At 35.8% G+C, this 25650-nt stretch overlaps 4 protein-coding genes across 5 annotated transcripts; 2 read left to right on the forward strand and 2 right to left on the reverse strand.

The window, feature by feature from the left end:
- The first annotated feature begins 5544 nt into the window (after window positions 1–5544).
- LOC105253651 (protein SPP41) lies at window positions 5545–13494 on the forward strand. Its single transcript, XM_011261803.3, has 8 exons — window positions 5545–5675; window positions 6168–10170; window positions 10347–10504; window positions 10597–10772; window positions 10850–11060; window positions 11131–11274; window positions 13022–13180; window positions 13271–13494. Exons 2-7 carry the CDS (start codon window positions 6219–6221, stop codon window positions 13172–13174), a joined length of 4794 nt encoding a protein of 1597 aa, XP_011260105.1. The 5' UTR covers window positions 5545–5675; window positions 6168–6218; the 3' UTR covers window positions 13175–13180; window positions 13271–13494.
- LOC105253650 lies at window positions 6508–12913 on the reverse strand. Of its 2 annotated transcripts, none has more exons than XM_011261801.3 (5): window positions 12449–12676; window positions 12160–12348; window positions 11878–12084; window positions 11427–11616; window positions 6508–6522 (listed from the first exon to the last, which is right to left on the reverse strand). In XM_011261801.3, the coding sequence occupies exons 1-4, from the start codon at window positions 12617–12619 to the stop codon at window positions 11437–11439; spliced, it is 747 nt and encodes a 248-aa protein (XP_011260103.1). In that variant the 5' UTR covers window positions 12620–12676; the 3' UTR covers window positions 6508–6522; window positions 11427–11436. The 2 variants fall into 2 exon arrangements, with proteins under 2 accessions (XP_011260103.1, XP_011260104.1); XM_011261802.3 differs by lacking the exon at window positions 6508–6522 and adding an exon at window positions 10919–11326 and having other exon boundaries at window positions 12449–12913.
- Window positions 13495–13731: 237 nt separating the features above from the next.
- On the forward strand, window positions 13732–14819 carry LOC112637836. The gene is made up of 3 exons (XM_025408423.1): window positions 13732–14197; window positions 14307–14538; window positions 14745–14819. Exons 1-3 carry the CDS (start codon window positions 14040–14042, stop codon window positions 14817–14819), a joined length of 465 nt encoding a protein of 154 aa, XP_025264208.1. The 5' UTR covers window positions 13732–14039.
- A 769-nt stretch (window positions 14820–15588) lies between these two features.
- On the reverse strand, window positions 15589–25629 carry LOC105253653 (fasciculation and elongation protein zeta-2). The gene is made up of 9 exons (XM_011261808.3): window positions 25237–25629; window positions 23268–23520; window positions 17310–17432; window positions 16954–17110; window positions 16765–16873; window positions 16392–16654; window positions 16105–16180; window positions 15952–16017; window positions 15589–15787 (listed from the first exon to the last, which is right to left on the reverse strand). Exons 1-9 carry the CDS (start codon window positions 25340–25342, stop codon window positions 15771–15773), a joined length of 1170 nt encoding a protein of 389 aa, XP_011260110.2. The 5' UTR covers window positions 25343–25629; the 3' UTR covers window positions 15589–15770.
- Between the last annotated feature and the right edge of the window lie 21 nt (window positions 25630–25650).

Here is a 25650-nt window from a genome sequence, read left to right on the forward strand (position 1 = left end):
TTGCGTTATTAGGAGAACATGATTTGTAAAGAGGTCATCAACGCATCATCGACCTCCTCGCAAAATATATTCTCCTGATAATATAAATTATAAGAAACGATTATCGAAAATTTTCACGCATGCGTTATTAGGAGAACATGATTTGTAAAGAGGTCATCAACGCATCATCGACCTCCTCGCAAAATATATTCTCCTGATAATATAAAATAATAAGAAACGAATTTTCGAAAATTTTCACGCTTGCGTTATTAGGAAAACATGATTTGTAAAGAGGTCATCAACGCATCTTCGACTTCCTCGCAAAATATATTCTCCTGATAATATAAAATAATAAGAAACGAATTTTCGAAAATTTTCACGCTTGCGTTATTAGGAGAACATGATTTGTAAAGAGGTCATCAACGCATCATCGACCTCCTCGCACAATATATTCTCTTGATAATATAAATTATAAGAAACGAATTTTCGAAAATTTTCGCGCTTGCGTTATTAGGAGAACATGATTTGTAAAGAGGTCATCAACGCATCATCGACCTCCTCGCACAATATATTCTCCTGATAACATAAAATAATAAGAAACGATTATCGAAAATTTTCACGCATGCGTTATTAGGAAAACATGATTTGTAAAGAGGTCATCAACGCATCATCGACCTCCTCGCAAAATATATTCTCCTGATAATATAAATTATAAGAAACGAATTTTCGAAAATTTTCGCGCTTGCGTTATTAGGAGAACATGATTTGTAAAGAGGTCATCAACGCATCATCGACCTCCTCGCAAAATATATTCTCCTGATAATATAAAATAATAAGAAACGATTATCGAAAATTTTCACGCATGCGTTATTAGGAGAACATGATTTGTAAAGAGGTCATCAACGCATCATCGACCTCCTCGCAAAATATATTCTCCTGATAATATAAAATAATAAGAAACGATTATCGAAAATTTTCACGCATGCGTTATTAGGAGAACATGATTTGTAAAGAGGTCATCAACGCATCATCGACCTCCTCGCAAAATATATTCTCCTGATAATATAAAATAATAAGAAACGAATTTTCGAAAATTTTCACGCTTGCGTTATTAGGAGAACATGATTTGTAAAGAGGTCATCAACGCATCTTCGACTTCCTCGCAAAATATATTCTCCTGATAATATAAAATAATAAGAAACGGATTTTCGAAAATTTTCTCGCTTGCGTTATTAGGAGAACATGATTTGTAAAGAGGTCATCAACGCATCATCGACCTCCTCGCACAATATATTCTCCTGATAATATAAAATAATAAGAAACGAATTATTGAAAATTTTCGCGCTTGCGTTATTAGGAGAACATGATTTGTAAAGAGGTCATCAACGCATCATCGACCTCCTCGCAAAATATATTCTCCTGATAATATAAAATAATAAGAAACGAATTTTCGAAAATTTTCGCGCATGCGTTATTAGGAGAACATGATTTGTAAAGAGGTCATCAACGCATCATCGACCTCCTCGCACGATATATTCTCCTGATAATATAAAATAATAAGAAACGAATTTTCGAAAATTTTCGCGCTTGCGTTATTAGGAGAACATGATTTGTAAAGAGGTCATCAACGCATCATCGACCTCCTCGCACGATATATTCTCCTGATCATATAAATTATCAGAAACGAATTTTCGAAAATTTTCACGCTTGCGTTATTAGGAGAACATGATTTGTAAAGAGGTCATCAACGCATCATCGACTTCCTCGCACAATATATTCTCCTGATAATATAAAATAATAAGAAACGAATTTTCGAAAATTTTCACGCTTGCGTTATTAGGAGAACATGATTTGTAAAGAGGTCATCAACGCATCATCGACCTCCTCGCACGATATATTCTCCTGATCATATAAATTATCAGAAACGAATTTTCGAAAATTTTCGCGCTTGCGTTATTAGGAGAACATGATTTGTAAAGAGGTCATCAACGCATCATCGACCTCCTCGCACGATATATTCTCCTGATCATATAAATTATCAGAAACGAATTTTCGAAAATTTTCGCGCTTGCGTTATTAGGAGAACATGATTTGTAAAGAGGTCATCAACGCATCATCGACCTCCTCGCAAAACGTATTCTCCTGATAATATAAATTATAAGAAACGAATTTTCGAAAATTTTCGCGCTTGCGTTATTAGGAGAACATGATTTGTAAAGAGGTCATCAACGCATCATCGACCTCCTCGCAAAACGTATTCTCCTGATAATATAAATTATAAGAAACGAATTTTCGAAAATTTTCGCGCTTGCGTTATTAGGAGAACATGATTTGTAAAGAGGTCATCAACGCATCATCGACCTCCTCGCAATATATATTCTTCTGATAATATAAAATAATAAGAAACGAATTTTCGAAAATTTTCGTGCTTGCGTTATTAGGAGAACATGATTTGTAAAGAGGTCATCAACGCATCATCGACCTCCTCGCAAAATATATTCTCCTGATAATATAAAATAATAAGAAACGATTATCGAAAATTTTCACGCATGCGTTATTAGGAGAACATGATTTGTAAAGAGGTCATCAACGCATCATCGACCTCCTCGCAAAATATATTCTCCTGATAATATAAAATAATAAGAAACGAATTTTCGAAAATTTTCACGCTTGCGTTATTAGGAGAACATGATTTGTAAAGAGGTCATCAACGCATCATCGACCTCCTCGCACAATATATTCTCTTGATAATATAAATTATAAGAAACGAATTTTCGAAAATTTTCGCGCTTGCGTTATTAGGAGAACATGATTTGTAAAGAGATCATCAACGCATCATCGACCTCCTCGCAAAATATATTCTCCTGATAATATAAATTATAAGAAACGAATTTTCGAAAATTTTCACGTTTGCGTTATTAGGAGAACATGATTTGTAAAGAGGTCATCAACGTATCATCGACCTCTTCGCACAATATATTCTCCTGATCATATAAATTATAAGAAACGAATTTTCGAAAATTTTCGCGTTTGCGTTATTAGGAGAACATGATTTGTAAAGAGGTCATCAACGCATCATCGACCTCCGCGCAAAATATATTCTCCTGATCATATAAATTATAAGAAACGAATTTTCGAAAATTTTCGCGCTTGCGTTATTAGGAGAACATGATTTGTAAAGAGGTCATCAACGCATCTTCGACCTTCTCGCGTAATATATTCTCCTGATAATATAAAATAATAAGAAACGAATTTTCGAAAATTTTCACGGTTGCGTTATTAGGAGAACATGATTTGTAAAGAGGTCATCAACGCATCATCGACCTCCTCGCAAAATATATTCTCCTGATAATATAAAATAATAAGAAACGAATTTTCGAAAATTTTCACTCTTGCGTTATTAGGAGAACATGATTTGTAAAGAGGTCATCAACGCATCATCGACCTCCTCGCAAAATATATTCTCCTGATAATATAAATTATAAGAAACGAATTTTCGAAAATTTTCACGTTTGCGTTATTAGGAGAACATGATTTATAAAGAGGTCATCAACGCATCATCGACCTCCTCGCAAAATATATTCTCCTGATAATATAAATTATAAGAAACGAATTTTCGAAAATTTTTACGTTTGCGTTATTAGGAGAACATGATTTGTAAAGAGGTCATCAACGCATCATCAACCTCCTCGCAAAATATATTCTCCTAATAATATAAATTATAAGAAACGAATTGGTTTGTGGGCTCTTAATGTTCTTTACTTAATTATCATTTTGTTAAATATTTTTCTATATTCGAGTGTCACCGTGTGAATGATGGCATAGCTATGACATGTATAGCCGCTTGCTATACGTCGTCAAGGCCAAACATATGATATTAATTGATAATTCTCTGCCGAAATATTTTGCTTACTATATATACACGCGACATTTTAAATTATAGAAGTATATTTTATTTTAAATTAATTAATTATGAACGATTGATGTATCACGGAACAATCGCGATATATCGCAAACCACCATCATGTTTCGGAGAGCGACCCGCCCACCGCTTCGCCGCGATCGTAGTATCTATATTTAATTAATTAATCGAACGATTGCATTCCGATTCATCTTTTCGTTCGGTATATATAAGTATTTAATCAATTAATCGAACGATTACATTCGGCTTGCCATTTTACTCGTCGCGTTACAGTGAATATTGCGCGAGATAGGCAGGCAACATGCGCGGCGTCGTGCACGATTTCGACCGTCCGTGCGCAGACGAAAAACAGCGAATTTATATCTCGACTTCCAGACGCGATTTCGTTCTTTTTGCATAAAATTCTACACCATTTCGCGGCACTACCGTTTAAATTTCGTCCTGATCGCCCGAAGAGCGGCTGACTTACAGTGAATATCCGAAATTTGCTTCTTGGACTCACACTTAAATGTAATATTTATACATATAATATAAATATATAATATAAATATATAATATTAATAATAGCAAGGAAAAGAGAGAACATATTAATATTTTTATATAATAAATTATTATTAATTAAATTATTTATATTTTTATTTATATTATTTATATTATCAGAGGGACATATATGTTATCCTCTGAGAACCTTCGTGGACATTTGTTTTGTAGTTCATATTTTGTTGTTAATGTTCATAGAGGGAGTATCACTTCCAGGGATAAAGCGAGCCACGACATCTCTCAGTCTCTCTGTGCACGCTCGGTCGGCTTCGGTCAGCTCCAATCAGCGTTGAGCGCATGCGCATCGCATCGCCTTCACGCTGTTGACAGATATGATTAAATGACTAACCTGAAGATCAAAAATACAATTTTATGTGTTCCCTCCACGATAAAAATTACAATATTTACAGTCAATATTAGAAATAAAAAGAAAAACAACAAGATTATCAGATATTTGACGCGTCGCCCGCGTCGGAAATATGTTTTGGATGAATATTAGGTGCAGTTTCTATAGAAAACGCGACAAAAAATTCTCTATTTTGTTACCAATAGGGACGCGAATGATCTAGTGATCCAACGTGATCGAATCCGCTGTCGTAAAGCGCGTTCGAAAATCTTACTGGTGGGATGGAGTAGGATTTGACCGACCAATCGGGCCGAAGAAATTTTTATCCCGATTGGTCAATCAAACGCCACTTTACTCTACGGGTAGGATTTCCGATCGCAGCCTAAATTGTTGGTGAGTCGCGCGAACGGCGTGGCCGAGATATATACATATATATATATATAAATATATATATATTCGTTTCCAGTGTCATTCAATTAACCGTACGAGCGCGTCGCAAAAACAGGGAGATGTGACCACATCGTCTTCCACGAGCGATAACGCGAAACGCTACGCAGGTTCCGAGAACGCGAGGTCGACGCACACACACGCACCAGACACACACACATGCACACATACTCGACGAAGAGATAAGTGCCTAGGTTGACGTCCGTAGTGCGTGTGGTTCCGATTTCGTTCTTGTAAACATGGTGTTTGGAATCGTGAAATAATTGTTTTTTTTCCCTCCTCCTTCTCCTCCCCCCTCACGAGATCGATCAGCGTGTGCGAGGAGCGGGCGCGAGTCTTACGGCGGTCGCGCGCTTCAACGAACCGAGACCGGTGGTGTATCATGTGATTCTCTCTCACATCGCGAATACACGAAAAGTATGGGCACATCTCCGTTACACGGTGAGCTTACTCGCGCTCTGCCATTAGACCGTCCCTTTGTGATTTTCGCCTTTTGAGGAATATCAATTCGCGGACAATTATCGAGCGTCCTTATCGATTACGTAGTCGCGGTACTAGATATTTGCTGCCGCTCGTGATAACGCGATTTCGTCTCCGCAACTTTGCCCCCCCCCGTGTGTGTACCATCGTCTCGATTGCCGCTATTGAAAGTTATGTTGGATCGTGCGGGAATTTTTAGAATTCTTAGATATTGTAGTCTACGTTTCGTTCGAGGATTTTCGGGGTAGTTGTTGCTCTTAAAGAATTTTGATTGTACGAACAACGTGGCTGATATATTCGCCGGCATCTGCGATGAATATATCGCTTATTAGGTTATGGCAGTTTTTATAAATACCGTACACTTTATCATGTCTGGACATTAATACTAAATGAATTAATACTAATTAAATTTATCGTGATATTATTATAATTTTTCTTTTTGTTGCTAAACAGGGAAACTCTGTATGATTTAGTAATAAATTTGGAGTATCTTGGTACTTTACCATGGAACAGTCAGACAGGGTGCAGATGCAAATTCTTCAGGTTGAAGAGATACCAACAGATATCAATGTGCAAACGATTCATGTTGATGAGAATTTAAAAGCCGCTACCTCTACAGAAGGTAGCCAAGATTCGCCAAAAGCCTGCAGGCCAGTGTCTACGGAATCTACGTTAGCAGATGATATCGATATCAAAGCAGAAGTCGCAGCAGAAGATTACTTGGACGCAAGCCATATCGAGGTATCCGTTAAAGATATTGACAGTGATGCTGGGTATAATAATCAGGTAAAATCTGAGTTGAACAAGTCTGAAACAAAAGTTTATACGTCAGAACAGGAACAGATTAAAATCTATGAACATATAAAAGATGAGACAATAGATTCGAATCATGAATTGCAACACTTGTGCACTGAGGAAGACCAAAGTCAAAATGTGATAACTGAATCTAAAGTAGTAGAAGCAACACAGGAAACAATAGATACTTTAGAAAGTGATTGTAATGTAGTAGGAGATGCAAATCAGTCTGATAGTATAGATAAACAGTGTTTAATACTAGACGAATCTAGACTTAGCGAACATTCTGGGGGCCAGATTCATGATGCGCATGAATCAGTTAAAGAAACAATCAGAGAAATACATGATAATGACAGTAACCAAAATAGCTCAATAGTAACGGATGCTGAACTGACTAAATTAGTACAAGAAGAGACGGAGGTAGTTGTAGTAGTAGAAACTATAGAACCAGCAACAACAGATGCAGCAGCAGACAATTTTATTGTCACTTTAGACGAAAAAGACGTTAACAAAGAGTGCAATCAAGAGACTATAGTTACTTTGCAGGAAAAAGAAACTACAAAATCCAGGCATGAAGACAATGAGATTGATCTAATTGATTACAGCCAAGAAAATGATGATACTATAATAGAAGTAACAGAAGTTATAGATGCTCCAGTTACAGAACAGTATGAGCAACAGGATAATAAGAACTGCGCAGAGAATAATGAATGTCATATAGAATCTGTAAAATTAACCGAAAGAATTGACGATCACAAAGATATAAGTGATGAAAATATCCAATTAGAGCCAATTGATGGGGAAACTCTGATCAGTTCTAGTAATAAAGATGATATCACTATTATCATAGATGAGAAAATTATAATCACAGAAGACGTTGATTCAGAAGTTACAACAAATCTGTCACAAATTGAAAATACCCATGAAGATATTGAAGATATTACTGAGCATAAACAAAATAATACACCTCCTTGCGAAATACCCCTAGTAGAATCGTCTGTGAAGAAGAGGAGCGTTATTCAAGATATTTTTGACGATTGGGGTGTCGAGAATACAGACGAAGATGCGCAATCGACTTCGAAAGTGCACGATACTGTAGAGATCGAATTGAAGAGTCTATTAGACGAAACGAAATCAGATCAGATTGTTATAAGTGAAACTCTTCCGGATAAAACTCCATTCTCAAACAAAGAATGTGCCACAGATGAGATACATAATGTAGATACAAGCGAGAAGAATATCAAAGATTCTGAACAAACGGAAAATAAAAAAAAAAATAAAGAGATCAATCAAGATGCAGTGCCATTAAATAGGAGCGAGAAAAATTCTCCAGCGAGCAAATCTCCTCAAAACGTAGAAACGCGTGCGTTTAACAAGACATCGCACATCGCCACATCGCTTCCTAAGAATCGTTCTCGGCATTTAACAAGTCAGATAGCATCACCAGCGGAAGTAACGGAGGTATTGAAGGAACGTCTTCGCGAGAAGCAGAAGACGGTGGTGGACACACCACGTGGACCAGACATATTCTTCGTGAAGAAATTAACGCAAAGACTGTCCAACAAATTAGCGGGTAGCTCAGTGAATCCGGTACCAGGACTTATCCCTCTGCCACAACAAACCACCCCTTCTTCTACACCTTCACAATCGACGGTGGATAACTGTGATAAGAAGATAACAAATGCGCCAGCGGAAACAAGTAAAGATGGCAATTCCGACAATAAGGAACTGTTGGCAATTTTAGAAGGTGACGTTGATCCCGATTGGTCCATCTTGAAGCCTCCGACTCTCACGGAAGAAGGCAAAACGCCGCCGAACGTCGAATCGCAATCGAATCATAGTGCACCACCAAAACTCGATCCATTAGTCGAACGGGAATTGGCGCTGAAGCAACTCCTCGAGTTGCCCGTAACGTCACCCAAGAAGATTTCACCGCGGAAGAAGAAAACTTTCCGTGCGGCACCCGGCAAAATGTCTAAGGATGTGGAAATTCCACTCGCCGCACAGAAGGAGAAGGAACTTGTCGGTATGGATTCGGCAAGCGAGAATGCGCAACCAAATACCAAACCTGTCGAGATAAACCTGTGTTCACCGCAAAAAAGCAATCAAAAAGATCACGGAATTGAAAAAATAGTTACACGAGAAGAATCGAGATCGGGTAGGAAGCGAAAACCTACCGAAAAAGCAAGGGAACACGAGCAGAATACGATAAAGCGGCAGAAGGTGTACAAGGGTAAGGTTTCGTTGAATAAGAAGCAAGCGCAGGAGAACATCTCCGAGGAGAACACGACGATGGAGAATCACGTTGTGACGAGCGACGAACTGACGGATACTGTAAATAATGAAAAAATCGTCGCGAAAGAAGTAACAAGTAAACAGGTCGAGGGTAAAATGGATCTGAGTTCGAGTAAAATCGAAAGTTCTCGGCCGAAACCGAGTCTTGTTAGGAAAGGCTCGCAACCTATCGCCAAGAGAAAGATGGTGGTGAAGAGATTGCTACGCCAGAAGATGCCGGCTAATGAAAAGTCCGTTCGATTGAAAGGTAAATTGACTCCTTCGCCAAAGAAATCTCCCCCGAAGACTGTCTCCAAGTCGCAGAAGCGAACGACCGAGAGTGCTTCTGGCGATGCAAAACCCAAGAAGAAGATTATAAACGAGATAGACCGGTTATTGCAAGACGAGGGAGTCGTCAATTTACTATACGATGTAGAGCAACCAGATAAAAAACGCCTGGTTCCCATCACGAAGTCGCGCGCGAAGGTCATGGACCTACAGAAGGTTCAGCGCGAACTCAAAATCAGAAAGAAATTGGTTCGCAACGCTGTATTGCGATTACGCACGTCGACAATCGCCGGTGTCACAAAAGTGTCACCAAGATCGAAGAGAGCGGCGATTTTGACTGATGTTCAAGCGGACAGAAAGGTAGGAGAGCAGATCACGTCTCCGAAAACCGCTGCCTCGCCTACGGAATTCATACTTCCAGCAAAGATTAGAAACGCAGCCGACGCGTCCATCATTATCAGGAGGCACTCATCTAGTTCGTTCTCGAGCGCGTCCGGAAGTCCCAGAGTTAGCGTCGACGCACCGGAGAAACCAACGGAAGTTGCCAAGACGGACGACGGAGCAGTTCACTCTTTGAGATCTGCCAAGAAGAGACGAGACTCGCAAGACGAGAAAATTATTAACGCGAAGAAGAGCAAGAAAAAAACAATACAAAAGTTTGATACAGAATCTGTTACCGCTGTTACTACTGGTACCATTAGTACTACTACCACAACTACCACGACTACTAGTAATACTATTCATAATGCGGATGAAAAAATCACTGTTGCTGCGCGTCCCAATAAGAAGTCGGAAATCAAAAAGCTCGACAAGATTGGTAAACAACAGGACAATGTTCACGCGTTTGAAGACAATGTTTCGAGCAAAGTTACGACCAGGTCCTCGAATGGCGCAGTAACGGGGAAGATAACGGCGAAGAGCAGGCGTGCCATGAAAAGCAAAGTGACTTTTATTAGAACAGGTGATCCGGATAATACTGAAAATTCTTCTAAAGAGGAGGATGAATTATCCGCTTGTCTTGCTGAAGCGGCTACCGCTCTTTCGATCGTCAATGCTGGTGGTCGATCTGGAAATGTTACTACTACACGAAAAAGCAAAGGTAGAAATTTCTATATCTCCACAATAGTATTTTCTTTTTTCTTAAAAAACAAAAATTATAATCGATTTGTTTACTTTTTTCTAACAAAAATATATTCAAATATATATTATATTCAAAATATATAATTTAATGAATTATATGAATTATATAATAATACACACGATACGATATTCCAGTGAATGCAAGTAAAATGGACTTGGATAGTAAAACAAAAGTGGAAACGCAAGGTCAATTTAGCAATAAAGAAATAAACGTACGTCGGCACGGTAATCTCGTACAATTAATACTTACGCCATCCTCTTCGACGAAAATCAGGAATGCTCTTACATTGCAGGTAAGTAAGCTTATAGATGCATATTTTCTCTTTCATCATGCTCTTAGAACATTTCTTTAAATTATTAAATATTATTTTCAATCCTATATTAGGTGATGCAAGAATTCAGAGAGGCCCTATCGATACTGAAAAGAGACGACGAATGTAGGGTAGTACTGTTTACCTCTACAGGAACAAGTTTCTGCGAAGGCCTCGACCTTTCGGAATTATTGCATACAAATAAAGAAGAACGCCGATCTGTCGCACAGGAATTGGCACACGCTGTCAAGTATGTATTTTTAATACTAAAAATCACGATCGCCGATTTTATTGTAATTTATCAAAACTTTTGTTTCTTGTTTCAAGGGACTTTATTAAAAGTTTGGCTACTTTTAATAAACCTATAGTAGCTGGTGTACAAGGCGCTGCGATTGGACTCGGAGTGACAATGTTGCCTCTCTTCGATCTTGTAATTGCTAGCGATAAAGCGACATTTTGTACCCCTTATGGGAAATTAGGACAAATCGCTGAAGGAGCTGCGGTCTTTACCCTTTCACACATACTGGGCAGTGCAATTGTAAGTTTTAAGCAGTTTTTGTAAACATGAAAAAAAGAAGGGAAAACAAAGCGTATCTACATTTTGATAGACGAGCGAACTTCTTTTGGGTGGAAGGACCTTAACGGCGAGCGAAGCGTTAAGAGCTGGTCTTGTTACTCGAGTTTTATGGCCTGATCGGTTTCAAGTAGAATTATTACCATCATTGCGAGCTATGAGTGATCAATCGTCACAGGTAAGTTGCATGTAATATTATCTTTTGACATTGTAATTTTAATAACAAGTTTCTGAAATATATATTTCGTGTGTATATTATATAATTTATACATTATATTTAATTACACATTTAACAATTTCTCTCAGATTCATTAAATCGTAACGTAATACCTTTGTATCTCTACAAACGATGACAGTAAGCCATGTAAGCTGGTCCAGAATAGAGCAATTCCTGTATATTTACTTGTGTCTGATCCTCGAAAATGCATATATGCTTTTCTGGGCATGTGCATCTATAATACGTCGAATACAGATCAGATCGTATGTAGCCGCAAAAGTCCAACGTCTCACACCTTCTTTTCTGTGCATTAAAAATATTCAATAAATAAACATGTTGAGGAAAATTAATAAATTAAAAAATATTAAATTAAGTCATATCATTGCATGGCTTAATTTTTTTTTCTTTTACATAAGAAGTGCTAGTAATTATGATGCTGTATAATTTAATATAACAAGAGATTTTTTAAATTATGCAGATATAATAAAGTATAATAGAGATATAAATTATTATCTTATAAAATGCGAAATTCTCTCTCTTGCTGCATATTACTATACGATGTACCTTGACACATTTGAATACTTGAGTGAGACCATATTCTTCATACGTATATTTTTGTAGCTTCCAATAATGTGTTTGGGGACATATGCAATTTATTGTTACATTATATGGTATTATATAGGTGTTACTTAAATCACTTTCTCCAAACACTATCACTGCCTCTTGTCTATGCGCGCAAATCTCTAATTCTTCCATTATTTGTGTACAAAACTAATAATGGGAGAGAAAAATGTTATTATTAAAAATATCAATTATAAAAATATTTTTAGCTTGATATTTTTGTACCTTTAGAATTGATTTGTTATTAAGTGATAAGGATGAATTATCAATGATTTTCGTCCATTGCCAAGGACATTCTTGTCCATGAGGACAACGACAAAGTCTCTCTGTCAAGCCGGACATCCAAAATCGGTCGTGAATTACGTTACATACCTCGTAAGGTTTACATTGATGTAAATCACTCTCCCCTTCAATCTGCTTCGACAAATAGAATAAAGATTTGTCATGAGAAATATCATACATTTTTGAAAGCTATTCAGTAATATTTACGTGATACAGATTTGTATATACGAACTCCCTTCATATACTTGAATGTAACATTGTTAGCCTTACTGCTGATTGTTGTATATACACCGACACTTGCACCTATTATCGAAATAAAGAGGTGGATTTTCACAAACATATTTGCACAACGACGTGTGTACTCTTGAATAAGCGCTAGATTCGAGTGTCGCGATCGGCACATTTATATTAACACAAATGGCGATAATGCTAATACATTCTCGATTCCACGTTTGCTCCCACATGACTCGTAATTACGAAACTTGTTAATATTTATGACATCATGCGGTTGTCTCCGCTTCAATTGTGAGATACAAAGGTGCTATAACGCGTGATAAATCAACATGTTGGAAAGAAATCCACTCTTTAATGCATACATGCATATTTTAACTATAAGAATATGCTTATATATGTACATAATTGAGAAAAAGCATATTTTAACTATGAGAATACGCTTATATATGTATATAATTGAGAAAAAGCAGCATTCCTATAGGATATTATAAAGATATATTTACATGTTTATGCTATTGCAATTTTTTTTTATTAATTATATATGTTTTTATTAAAATCTCTTCATTTCTAGTCCATGGAAGCAACAAAGGCTCTATTACGCCACAGTCTACGGAAAAAGTTAGACGCCGCGCTTGAATCAGAAACATATTTGTTGATTCAGCATTGGTGTTCCGTAGAGTGCCAGACTGCTATAAAAGCTTATATTGAAGGAAAAATACAATAAATGATGGTAAGCACGTGTTAAAAAATATGATGATCAATATATATTATATATATTAGTGCATCGTAATTATCTTCATTAAATATTTTATAATTTCAGTGTGCAAGTACTATTAATCGTGAGTCTGAAATATGTGTTAAAGAATGGAAGTGATTGATATTTGTGTGGATAATGATGAATAATCATACAAACAGCTGATGTCATACAAAAATTGTGTACTTCTGATACGACATTCTACGTCAATGCACGATATTCTTTAGATTTAAGATATAAATACTAAACCACCACAAAAAGATTGACTATTTTACTATTAGAAAAAAATCATTTAGATATAAATTTATCATATATAAATATGTATATGTATAAATCATATATATAAATCATATATAAATATGTATATGTATAAATAATATACATTTACATATACATATATGTAATATATATGATATATTCAATTAAACATGGAGTAAATCGTTGTTCTATAAAAATTAAATCTATGTTTCATTTGAATATACTATATATGTGTTATATGTATATATACATATACATATATATTACATACTATATAAATATACATACATTCTTTTCGCATTATGTTATTACTGTTAGATTAAAATAAAAGTACATTTATTGTAAGAAACAGTGCAACTTTTATTTAGTTGTCGCGTGTCAAATTTATATTTGGCTCGCGTGAAATATAATAATGCACTTTAAGAAAACTCTTTGCGATTGTTTAAAAAAAAAAGTTTGAAAAGAGTGCATGTCAGAGCAAACTTCACACAGACGAAACGTCAAATAAATCTATTTTCCTCTGTGTCGAGCAGTGTTTGGTATTTTTGCAAAATTAACAAGTCCTTAGATAATAAGAATGGCTGTATCGATGATACCATGTAAATACGAGTTTTCCAGAGGCCATGGCATCGGTGTAGCAGAAGCGCTTGGAAATTGGGGTTTCTCTAACAGAATATGTAATTCTGGTCAAGAGCTGCGACGCTTAAAGTGTCTCTTTGCGGAAATGGATTCTTTGTGAGAATATGAGCACGCAATTCATTGAAACAAATCAAGAAAAATTCATCGCAACTACTATTAGAACTGAGAAAAGAAATAAAAAAACGGGTATTAATTATAATTTCAGACGCAAAAAAAGAAAACCAGCAATGTGTGTTAAATATGATCCCAGATATGATCCTAACGCGTGGTACGTTAAGCCTAGCCCCGATAAATATAAACCCGCGTGGACATTTCCTGTAAACAGACCTCTCATTACTCATTCTTCGACTGTCACGGTTATGAAATTCTTTGATATTAATAAGTTCAAATCAGATATAGCGCAATTTACACCTGGTCGCAGTTACATCCGGCAAGGCGTATGTGTATATATATATATATATATATATATATATATATATATATATATATAATTTCTGAATGAATTCAATCGTTTTGTTAAAGCAAGTCAATGGTTTTTATTACGGATTTAAAATATAATAACAAAATTATAATATACATAATTATATACAAATTTTTAATTGCATTCTAAAACATACATGCATCATAATGTATCATATTTTAGACGGACAAGTGGTATCGTCGCAGTCCAAACTGTTGCTATCAACCAAGCTATTTAGCTCCGCAATGTCCTACATGATATTGTCAAAGACTGATTTGTTGATCTTTAAATTTATAAGATGATCATCTTTAATTGTATATTTGATAATATCAAATGTTTTCTAATATTAAAGTATATTTTTTTGCGACGTATATGTCACGTATAATGCAGTATAAAGTATATATTTGTGCCATATATTCAAAGAAGATATAGATGATGAAAGGATTAAGATATAGGGATACAAATAATGGAGCAGTTATAATAAATTATTAGATGATGAAATTTGAGAGAGTGAAGTCGTTGAATTTATTTTTCGCTTTAACGAACACGTGTCTCGAGCATTTGCATTGCGTGAGAACAATTATATTATCGTATGGTGGGGGCGAGTAATTTAACTGACTGTAAGATTTGTTAACATCTTTTTTTGCGCGTGACATACCGGTGAATGAAGAGTATATCTCTAAGCTATACTAGAGCTAGTATTACAACAATATACACATTCGAATTCCTTAAGTAGAAACTGATCTACACAAATAGCAATTCGTACAATCTTAAATAAGGAGCTCTGTGCTGCCTTTGCGATGGCTTTGCATATAAGAAAGCCTTTTCTCGAGATTCTTATGTACAAGAAAAAAATATAAAACTGAATTGATATGAGTCATGATACAATATAAATATGAAAACTGTAAGAATAACACACGATTTACGCGAATCAGTAACATATGTATGTTACGCGAGTTATTAAAAATATACTTACGATACCTTAAGCAAGTAATGTACATATCATAATATATAAATTAAGACTAGATAGAATATCGGAGACTTTACTTCTACAGCCAATACAGTAATCGAGTGTGACCGAAATATAACTTATAAGCTAATTATGCAGTAACATGCGGCACAATGACGGCTGAAAGCGTACTGGCAAGAAGAGAGCACGTGATATTTTTCTGACGCTCCTTTTATACTTTTCTTTTGGTGTATCCTTTTTTAAGTTGGACATAACACTATCGAAAAAATATATTAATTGTATATAAATATTTCTTAAATATTTATATCTAACATATTTATAAATTGACAATATACGTTAAGATTATTTCTGAATGAAAAAATTATTAAAATTCTCACACGTAAATGACATTCAATAAAATTAAATTAAATTCAGGAGTACCTTTAAGTATATAATCTGTTAGCAAGGTGGGTACTGTTGGACTATCCTCGCTAATGGCCTTTAATACTACAAATAAATTATTGACATATATAAATATATTATTGGCATATATAATGAGACATACATGATGATTAAGAATTGACGACTACTTACTTTTAATAAGTACTTGCAAGGCTTGATTGTCTGGCGGGCCGCTATCTGTATGATATGGAATAACAGTCGTCAGGTACTAGAACAAAAATAGTATTAAATTAGAATTATGTTACTTTATTATTCTTCCAAATTACAATTAAATTATATTAAAGATTATTTTTTTTTATTGAAAATTAGATTTTTTACATCCCTCCCCCCCACATATATATATATATATATATATATATATATATATAATGTAAAATATATTATGTAAATGCGCAATTCGACACGATGGTATAAGTTACCTTTGGCTCTTGCAAAGACCTATGTTGTGGTAACGGACTAGTACCATTCTGCATTTGATTTCGTTTCTTCGTAACATGATGCTGCCTACGTCGATTTTGCACAGCCAACAGTAAAGAGATGAACTGGTTCTTAAGTTCCTTCTCATATTCTAATTCATCCCTAAGTGCGAGCTCAGCGATTAGCGTTTCGCTCAAGGCCGCAACTAAGGATTCCATCTCGCCAAAAAGTTCAGTCAGTTGACTGGAGGAGAGTTGCTTCAATTCTAAAAACACATTCGACTCTTTAACACAGATTTTTATTTTAGAAAAAAATTAAATTTATATTTGTTATTGATATTTTTCTTTAAAAGAAAAAGAGCTTTTCAATACATACTTTTCTCGTGAAGCGGTGATCCAAGTACTTCTCTACTTCTTTCCAAAGCCTCGTCACTATCTAACATGGAACCTTCGGAATCTGGCGATCTTTCCATTGACGGACTTTCCTACGGTAACAAAAAATGCATTATTAATGCAAATCACTAGTTACTACTATATGAGTATACATCAGCACTGAAGAGATTACCTGCATTATGTCATCTATCTCGCGAAGAACCTCCTCGGCGGTCTTGAGAGGCTCCTCCGGACTGTGAGTATCAGTACTGCTAGATAAGATTAAAGCATGCATATCCAAATCTGTCGCAACTGCCTCGTCTTCGCTACTTAAATCCTCTAGTTCCGGTCTACAGCGAACAAAAAAAAACGAAAGCATTGAATTGACCAGCACCCCTAACACTGATTTAAATAAAGAAACAAAGTGAATTCATTGAAAAAGTAATTTCGATAAAAATTTAATGCGTAAAAAGATGCATAGTCGCTGCAAAGTAAAATCTTTGATGAAAATAATTAAACTGCGTATATGTAAAGCCGAAAAGTAGCTACCTCTCCGTCGAAGCGGGTGCTTCATTCAGATTCAACGCGGGCATGTGCATTTTTCTCGCATAAGATTTGCTCCAGTCGATCGGTAATATATTTCCAAAAGTTCCCGTGATCGTCCACCACATCCTTAAAAAAAAATCAAATATATATACGTTAATAATGCTTAAAAGACTTCGTGGTGCTTGCTAAAGACTTATTCAATCTTAACACAGTCGCTCTTCTCTTACGTCATTCAAATATGTATTAATGTAAACAGATGCGAAGCCTCTTCGCATGATTCATATCCTCCAATCTATAGTATCCTCACGGAAACGAATACGTCTTAAACTCGTGTGTCATTGGATTTGTTCGCTCGAATGATTCAATATTATGTTAGAATCATCGTATTTTTTTATCTTTAGCAAAAAATGTTCTTTGAAATATGTTATTTTTTCTTGCAACGAAAATAAGCAATCAATGTAGAAAATCGTCTTGTGCTTTATACAATTTTAATTGATTTGCGGAATGTCGCATAATGCTGTCTCATTATTATCTTAAAACAGCTCATTCACCGTGTTTTAATCTTCACATTCTATTTTGATCTTTTTCCATATAATACCTTAAATTTCTTTACCAAAATATCTATGTACAATGGTGACCAATGAAAGCACTTGCTTATAGAGATGTTACAAACAATTCCAGCCACCTAAAGGTTAATGAGAAAATGTATCTCATCATAATTTTAGCGTCAAGGACACGCAATTTACAAACGTGTTTGTTACAAGAGCGTGACGTCTGATACACGATCAATAAATGCAGATGCTCCCACGAGAATGGTATAATGTAGTAGTATTATTAAGTCGCTTCATATAATATGTTCCATCATGTAAAAACATATACCGGAGACATTCTTTACGTATAACTCCCGAGACAGACTCTCTCTCCTTTTTTTCTTCTCACGAAATCTTCGTCTTTCTTAATATGTGTTTCTCTCTTAATATATGTTTTACCTAATTTTAATATCTACATAATTTTCGTGAGAATACCTCCATTTAGGATATACTTAAGACATCTTTTATACAGCTGTCGTGAGAGCAACAGACTGTCCGTAAATTTCCCGTTTTCTAGGACGCCAAATAATGAATCATGAGAGGAGACTGTGGGTGTTTCCTGCGTTACGTATGCGCTGAATAGATAAGACATTTAATCACGTGCAAACAAAACGTAAGTCAATGATGCTACGGCAAGTAACGTGTCGTTTACTGAAGGGAAGTGATTCTTCACGCGGGGAACTAACACACCGGAACAAAGTAGCTTCTCGCGGCGCGAATTTGCGTACAATGTAATCGTGGGAGTCGACACAAAATGGCATCCAAATCTGCATGATATAATGTTCTTTTAAACCAAAATACTTCTCTCTCCTAACTCTTTCTGTCCCTCATAAATGTCCTTTCTTTTCACGGTTGATGAATAATATGAGCCATGTGTTTTGAAAGTGACTGAGCTTTGTCTTAAACAAACAGTTCAATTTCACTAATTTCAAATGCTGAAGTTTCACAAATGTTTCTTAAAGTTTCTTTATCGGGTATTCAATTCAATTAATGTTTACTGAAAGGATCGCGATTTCTTTTGATATGTATTATTCAACATTTAAAAAAATGTTAAATCGGTTCGTTAATCTTTTGAATTTAAAATACATGAAAATATATGAAAGCTTTCAATTTTTCTTCTTTGAAAAGATACCAGACTTTAAATAGAATAATATGACTAAAATTTATAACATGCATTGAAGAAATTAGATATTTTGATCTTTAAATATCTATTCTCTGTCCAAAATTCGCATATGTGTTTATGCTTGCCGAAATAGAAACAAAGAAAGAAATGATTGCGATGAATCAGAGTGAAAGCCAACGCACATTGATCGACCATTCGATGTCGTGAGTTAATAAATTGAGGTCAACCCAGTCTACTTGAGTTTCCGATTAATGTAAAGTGGCCTCATCTCCAACGCACACATTGTTCACATCAAATCGTCAAGCGCATTTCATGACAACGTATATGAAGCTTTATATGACACTGAGTTAATTTATTTTTTAATTTTAGCACGCTTGTAAAAATTGCAATAGATATATACAAAAATTAAAAACAGATAAGAAAAAACTCAAAAATCATAAAGTTTAATCATTAATTCTCAAAAAACAGGATTTCATATTTTTCCATGAACAGTTCTTAATAAATTCTTTTAAATCTGCTTGCTTTCTACAAGATTTGTGTTAAGAGGGAAATTTAAAATAATATAAATTCTTCTTTAATTAAAAGGAAACGATTCGTTTCATCTCTCTAGCGCTTTCATATCAATTCACCCCTGCAAAGCACCCTAGATTGCCGTTATCTGAGGCGCATGCGCGCCAATATTGACGTTCGCCCTCTGTTCAAGGGGTGGTGTATGGCTCGATATACGAACGAAGGAGCAAAACAGAGATTAAATTTTCATGCCACGCGTTTCATCAATATCAAAACATCGAAAAGAAATTATTTACTTCCAAATATATACATTAAAAGCGCTTAAAGCAAATGGAAAGTTTGGCGAGTAATTCAATTCTAGGAAAAAGTATATATTAGTCCCCCCCTCTCTCTCTCTCTTTCTTTGTATACTAGCCACGTAACAATAATTTGTGTTATATCATTTATACTAAACATTACATTGCATAACTAGACATTAACGCTTTCTCGTCTGGTTATGCTTTTTCCCTCGAAAATAATTCGAATTAAACTAAAAAACTCGAATCTGATTATTAAACGTCTTTACTTTTGACATCTAAATATATCCGTGAAATTTTTGAAGAATATAAGAGTCAAGCCACGTGATAAAATGTCAAATGCAGATCGAGGGAAAGGAATTGTATCAATCACCGTTTGATATCCGTTTCCGGTGTGACTTGGATATATCTGGGTGTCGTGCTCGGCCTCGTGCTAGAAAACGCAAATGTGAAATCACGAATGGGAATGAATGTAGAATTGCGTTTCAAACGCGTTAGATCGCGACGACGGAAAAACTCGATACGGATGTATCGCAGCGGAAACGCAGATGAGCTTTGCGAACGCATGGACTCGCATCGCTACCGCGGCTTTGTCGCGTGATGGACCTCGATGGAGTCGATGACCTTATTAGTCATCGGAATAGAGAGACCGTGCCATTTGGATATTGCCACCCCCCTCCTTTCACCTCCCGAGTGCCCTTTAATAATGTCATATATAAAACGGTATCGGTCGATGGCACATTTGAATCGGTCGTTCCAAGAAAGACATGAATCATAGAAGTGGACCTCTGGAGGGAGAAAAAACTTGGCAGTTTGTTTGTTTGTTATAGCTATGTAGTTTATTTTAATTGTATGTCCTTTTTCTTATATTTTTTTTATTTGTAATATTTCTCTTTTCATGCTCATTTTGCATATCTTTCGATACGCGTTTGAATTAAAAAATTATATATTTTTTGACTTATGTTTGTTTGAATACTCAAAATGTTTTTTTTCAAAAACAGAAAAATATACGCAATATATTGTTTCATCGATAAAAATTCAAATTTGACAAAAATTGCATGAAGATATCAAGATGTGCAGGAAGACCATCTTGCACCTGTCAAAGGATGTATAAGAAATTAACGAACGAAAATCGCGTTTGTGAAAAGAGATGATGAGGCAAATAATCCAATGTAAAATAAATTTAACGGCTTTGTGCGTGGTTGCGCACAGACGAAGAGACAATTTTGCGCTTCGTTGAATTTCACCTGCTGCTCGGTTATGCTCGTTAGGACGTGCAACCTTGTCCTGTCGGTGAATGCGTCGCGACTGTAATTTACACCCTATGATGAAAATATTTGGCCGGGTCGCTTGTCGGATTGTGAATCTTGAACCACCCTTCGATAATTAACAATCCGTAAAATTGTCTATAAGCTTGAAAGCATGTATGGCAAAATAGTCAAAATTCTTTCTTTTGATTTATTCGCGGAGCTTTGTGTGTCCATGATTCAAAATTTAATTTTAATGAATAAAATTTATTTCGTGTTTACGAAACTGTATAAATTCAAAAAAGTAATCGCTCATTTTTTTATTATGCCACGAATTTTTATTATGTTATGTCCTAAGAAAATTTCTAGCCTAGAGTCTAGTTTAACAACTCGAGTCACGCTTACGTCAGCACGTTTGAGTAAGAGATCCGGCAAGGTCACTACGAAAGATCTCGTCGTACCTTGTTAGGAGATGTACTTGTGAATCTTGTCAGGTTCATTATATATACATAGAGTAACTGGTAAAAATTAGTTGAAAATTGTGAAAAGATCAATGCGTTTAGAAAAACAAATATTTCTACTAAAATTCTTTTAATTAAATACATCTAAACGTCTTTAAATCTTGCAATATACCATCAAATATATTTTTCAACATTTTGATTTACAAGTAATCAATCAGTTTTTTTACTTTCCTCAAAAAAAAAAACGTAATCCATAGCACATTTTATTTATTCTTTTTCGAAATAACATAAAAAATATAATTGGCACTAATCAAACTCGATAGTGAATTAATTAGAGAAGGGAAATGTTAATACAGGGATTCATTTAATTAAGATGCATTTAGTCTCTCTCTCTCTCTCTCTCTCTCTTTCTTTCCCTGCCCCTTCCCCTCTCTTTCTTTCTCCTGATATGGAACGGCGACGCTACGGCTACTTCGGAGAGAAAGCTGCAAAGCGTGCCGTAAACATCGCGTAGAGAGTATTAACGGTGTCGACACACTTCTTCCATTGGAAAATCGATGGCTGCCATCAGACAGATTCGCGAGTAGAAGAAGAAATTCTGTCTTCTCTCTCGTTCCTCCTTTTCTTTGATACAACAATAGCGGCAAGGTCGAAACATTCTCTATCAGTCTGCTTACGAACTAATTAATGAGGGATTTTTAAATTATTCAATATATAAATGGCTAAAATTTGGCAAATATATATACACACATATATATCATTGATTAAAAAGTTGCATTTAATTATCTAAATATTCCTCTTTTTTCTAAACAATTCAATATATTGATGTTATTATAATTATACAAGCCTTATCTTGAACTTTAATTCAACTAATTCGTGACGACAATTAAAAACATTTTGACATTTAACATTTTACTCGCCGATACAATGATCGAGCAGCGAAATTATATACTACAATTAAATTGCACCGTATTACATTCACTGCGGCATTGCGTTAAATAGAACAGTAGGTGAAACTGCTGTCGCGTTTTTTCAGAAGGAAAGAGAGAGAGGAAGAAAGAGGAGGAGAGATGTCGTGTTTCTAGATAATCGAGATGCAAGATGAAGTGTATGGATCATGCTACTTCCCCTCGATACAGATATTCGCTCCCCGTTATTGCGCATTGCGTGTTACGCGTATTACGACGAGCGCAAACGGTAATGCGATAAGTGATTATTTCCGCGATGGTGAAATCACCACTTTCAGATGAGCTGTCGAACGAGCGAGAGAGTCCATCGAGTACGCAAAATGTAAACGTCAATGTTAATATATACGCACGTACATTACATTACGGGCAATTTTCAGACGTGCGTGCTCTCCCGTCGATGTATCGTCATTTATCTTTTACTGATTCGCGGGGAAACCGGTATACTGCAATATAATATCGGGTTTTCTCTATGAACCGAATATCGTACGACTTGCAACTACTGCGACCACTTACGTGCAGGTTAATTAGGGTTAACTGAGATAATTACGACCAATGGGATAAGCACGCGATATTGGAGTAGTAACGTTTTTAACGATACGAAGAAAAATTCTAAAAAACAGTCGCTGATATACATCCTTGTTGTAATTTACATAATAATAATTTTATCTTAAAAGGACATCTTTCAGGTATATATATATATATATATATATATATATATATATATATATATATCCCGCTTGAAATATCATATTATTAATATACTTACTGGCACTCGTTCATAATTTCCTCCTGCGTTCGCACCTGCACCGGCGCCAGCGATTCCACGTCGGTGCCATAATCGCGAAAGCAAGATGTGATTTTTTCATCGAAGGTGTTGACGAGATCCTCGAGGCTACCGCTGAACGGGCTGAACGTTCCTTCCTGGAGGATGTCAGTGCCATTTTCGTGTGTCGTTGGTGGTTCATTCGCGTTGCAATTCTCGCCGAAACTCGCATCCAGACTGGCATCCAATAGTTGTTCTACAGTATTAAAAAACAATCAAGAGATGTATAAAAAATTATGCGATTATTTATTATGCAACATGAAAAAGAGAATAAGTGTTTAATTTCCCAAAGATTTGATATTATAAATTATTATATATTATGTTATGAATAAATTCGCGTCAATTCAATTATTTATACATTAAAATGATTAGTTTTTATAAAATAATTATTTTTTGTAAGACTTGAATCAATAAGAAAAATATGCTTTAATTAATATTATTATTTTTACTAATAAACATTTAACTAAGGAAAAGATGAAAAATATTAATAACGTAACTTTAGTCGAAGAGAAGCAATTTTTTTAAATATTAACGATTTTTAAAATTAATATCATTATCGATTACACATATTATCATAATTTAGTATGTCTGATCGCTTTATTTGATATATATACATATTTATTTATTATAAGTGACAGTTAATATCAGTTACATCTCTCGATTCTGTTTGCGAAGTAAACTCTAAATTTAGCATCGGCTGTATGCTATTGCGATATTGACGAAACACAAGGATGACCCCGAGATCGCGACGACTGGCGTCGCGATATCGAACGTTATCGGACATGACACCGCTCGTCGTCGCTTTGATAAAAGTATCGCTCAACCCTCGACCCTACATACATCCCTCTTCTTGAGTCTACGACGCATATAACACAGAAAATAAAAATTCAAGAAATCCGTAATTTCTGTTTCATATATTATTATTTAGATCGCGGGAATATCCTATCATCACGTGGAAAAAAACAAATTGTGGCAAAAAGATGTTCGGCTAGTAATCTGGATTTTAAAATAAATCAAGTTGAATAGATTTTTAATAATTAAAATTCTTATTTTTTCATTCTTGTTTTTTTGGAGACAATAATTGAGAAAAGAGCGTTTTTATGATTATGATCTCGAAAGAAGCGCAGATAATCAGTCGCATCGCGAATGAAAATTAATGGAGTCCGGCGAACCTGACTCGTGTTGAAAATTCGAGGGATAGCTGTACTCGTGAATAAACACAATAGTTCGGATGGACTCGAAGGAATCTTTCCGCGAAGAATCTTAACCGGAGACAATTTCTCGACCGCGCCAATGCGACCGAACGACGAAAATAAATTCGAACAAGTAAGGACCCTCCGGCCGGTCTAACTTAAGTAAATCTGGCTTTTTCGTTGCCTCTCCTCGTTTCTCTCTGCGCAGGTAGAAAAGTTCGAGTGCAACCCAGTTGCAGCCAGGCCCGAAATTCTCCCGATTCGATTGCATGAAACTGCGAAATTCGTAACATCCAACATAACGAATGACTACTTTAATTAGAGAATCTATCATAAAATTAAGAATTATCTTTTTATTTTTTTAAACTTTTAATAATCGAAATTCTTGTATCGGAAACCTTTTAAACCTTGAAAACCTTTTAAGGAAAAAAACTCAATATTCTATCAATTATATAACACTTTTAAAAGCGTGTTATCTTCGTAGATATTTCAAGCGTGACGTCGTTGTTTTACGCCGGTTAACGTGAATAACAAATTGGAGCAACGTGTCGCGGTGTGTCTGTAAACTCGAGAGAATTTTCTCGCACAAACGACGGATTTGAAAAGGTTGACACACAGCCAAACAGAACACCATGCGAAATACAACTCCCACGTCAGACAACGCATAAAAGGAAGAAGGAGGGGAAGGGAAAAGAATAACAAGGTGGTTTGTTTCGCACCTGTCAGAAGGTTCATGTTCTTCAGGCTAGCGGTGTCCTCTTCCTCGAAACGCGCGAGGGGTGCCTCGAACTTCAACTCGGCGATCTTACCTGCCATGTCCCTCATTATTGAGCGTGAGAGGGAGTATCGGGGCGCGACCGGAGAATTCGGCGTCGCGGCCGAACGCGTGTCGGAGATCTCGCGGTTTCTTTTTTTTTTTTCTTTCGTCCCTTTTCTTTTCACGCGGCCGCGCGCCGCTTTACCCGACGAGGTCTCGCGAGTCTAGGTGACAGCGAAGACGACGATAACGCGGCCGAGACATGAAGGCGACGCGACGCACAAACACACCGCCCGAGACGCGCGTGCGATAACCTTCCTTCGTCGGTCTGGAATCAACTGAAATCGACTAACGTGGAGGGGGATGCTCTTCGCTA

Source organism: Camponotus floridanus, unplaced genomic scaffold, assembly GCF_003227725.1.
Source record: "Camponotus floridanus strain SB8 unplaced genomic scaffold, Cflo_v7.5 scaffold21, whole genome shotgun sequence".
NCBI classification, from domain to species: Eukaryota; Metazoa; Arthropoda; class Insecta; order Hymenoptera; family Formicidae; genus Camponotus; species Camponotus floridanus.

Bases quoted from the DNA above. Each gene is read 5' to 3' on its own strand.
- LOC105253651 (XM_011261803.3), top strand. From the start codon at position 6,219: ATGGAACAGTCAGACAGGGTGCAGATGCAAATTCTTCAGGTTGAAGAG. The intron at 10,773-10,849 runs GTATGTATTTTT...TCTTGTTTCAAG, and splicing joins GAATTGGCACACGCTGTCAA to GGACTTTATTAAAAGTTTGG. The intron at 11,275-13,021 runs GTAAGTTGCATG...CTTCATTTCTAG, and splicing joins TGAGTGATCAATCGTCACAG to TCCATGGAAGCAACAAAGGC.
- LOC105253650 (XM_011261801.3), bottom strand. From the start codon at position 12,619: ATGTGCCGATCGCGACACTCGAATCTAGCGCTTATTCAAGAGTACACA. The intron at 12,349-12,448 runs GTTCGTATATAC...TTGTCGAAGCAG, and splicing joins CATTCAAGTATATGAAGGGA to ATTGAAGGGGAGAGTGATTT. The intron at 11,617-11,877 runs GTACATCGTATA...TTTAATGCACAG, and splicing joins AAGTATTCAAATGTGTCAAG to AAAAGAAGGTGTGAGACGTT.
- LOC112637836 (XM_025408423.1), top strand. From the start codon at position 14,040: ATGGCTGTATCGATGATACCATGTAAATACGAGTTTTCCAGAGGCCAT. The intron at 14,198-14,306 runs GTGAGAATATGA...TTATAATTTCAG, and splicing joins TTTGCGGAAATGGATTCTTT to ACGCAAAAAAAGAAAACCAG. The intron at 14,539-14,744 runs GTATGTGTATAT...ATCATATTTTAG, and splicing joins GCAGTTACATCCGGCAAGGC to ACGGACAAGTGGTATCGTCG.
- LOC105253653 (XM_011261808.3), bottom strand. From the start codon at position 25,342: ATGAGGGACATGGCAGGTAAGATCGCCGAGTTGAAGTTCGAGGCACCC. The intron at 23,521-25,236 runs GTGCGAAACAAA...TTAATACTGTAG, and splicing joins GAACATGAACCTTCTGACAG to AACAACTATTGGATGCCAGT. The intron at 17,111-17,309 runs GTAGCTACTTTT...TGTTCGCTGTAG, and splicing joins GCACCCGCTTCGACGGAGAG to ACCGGAACTAGAGGATTTAA.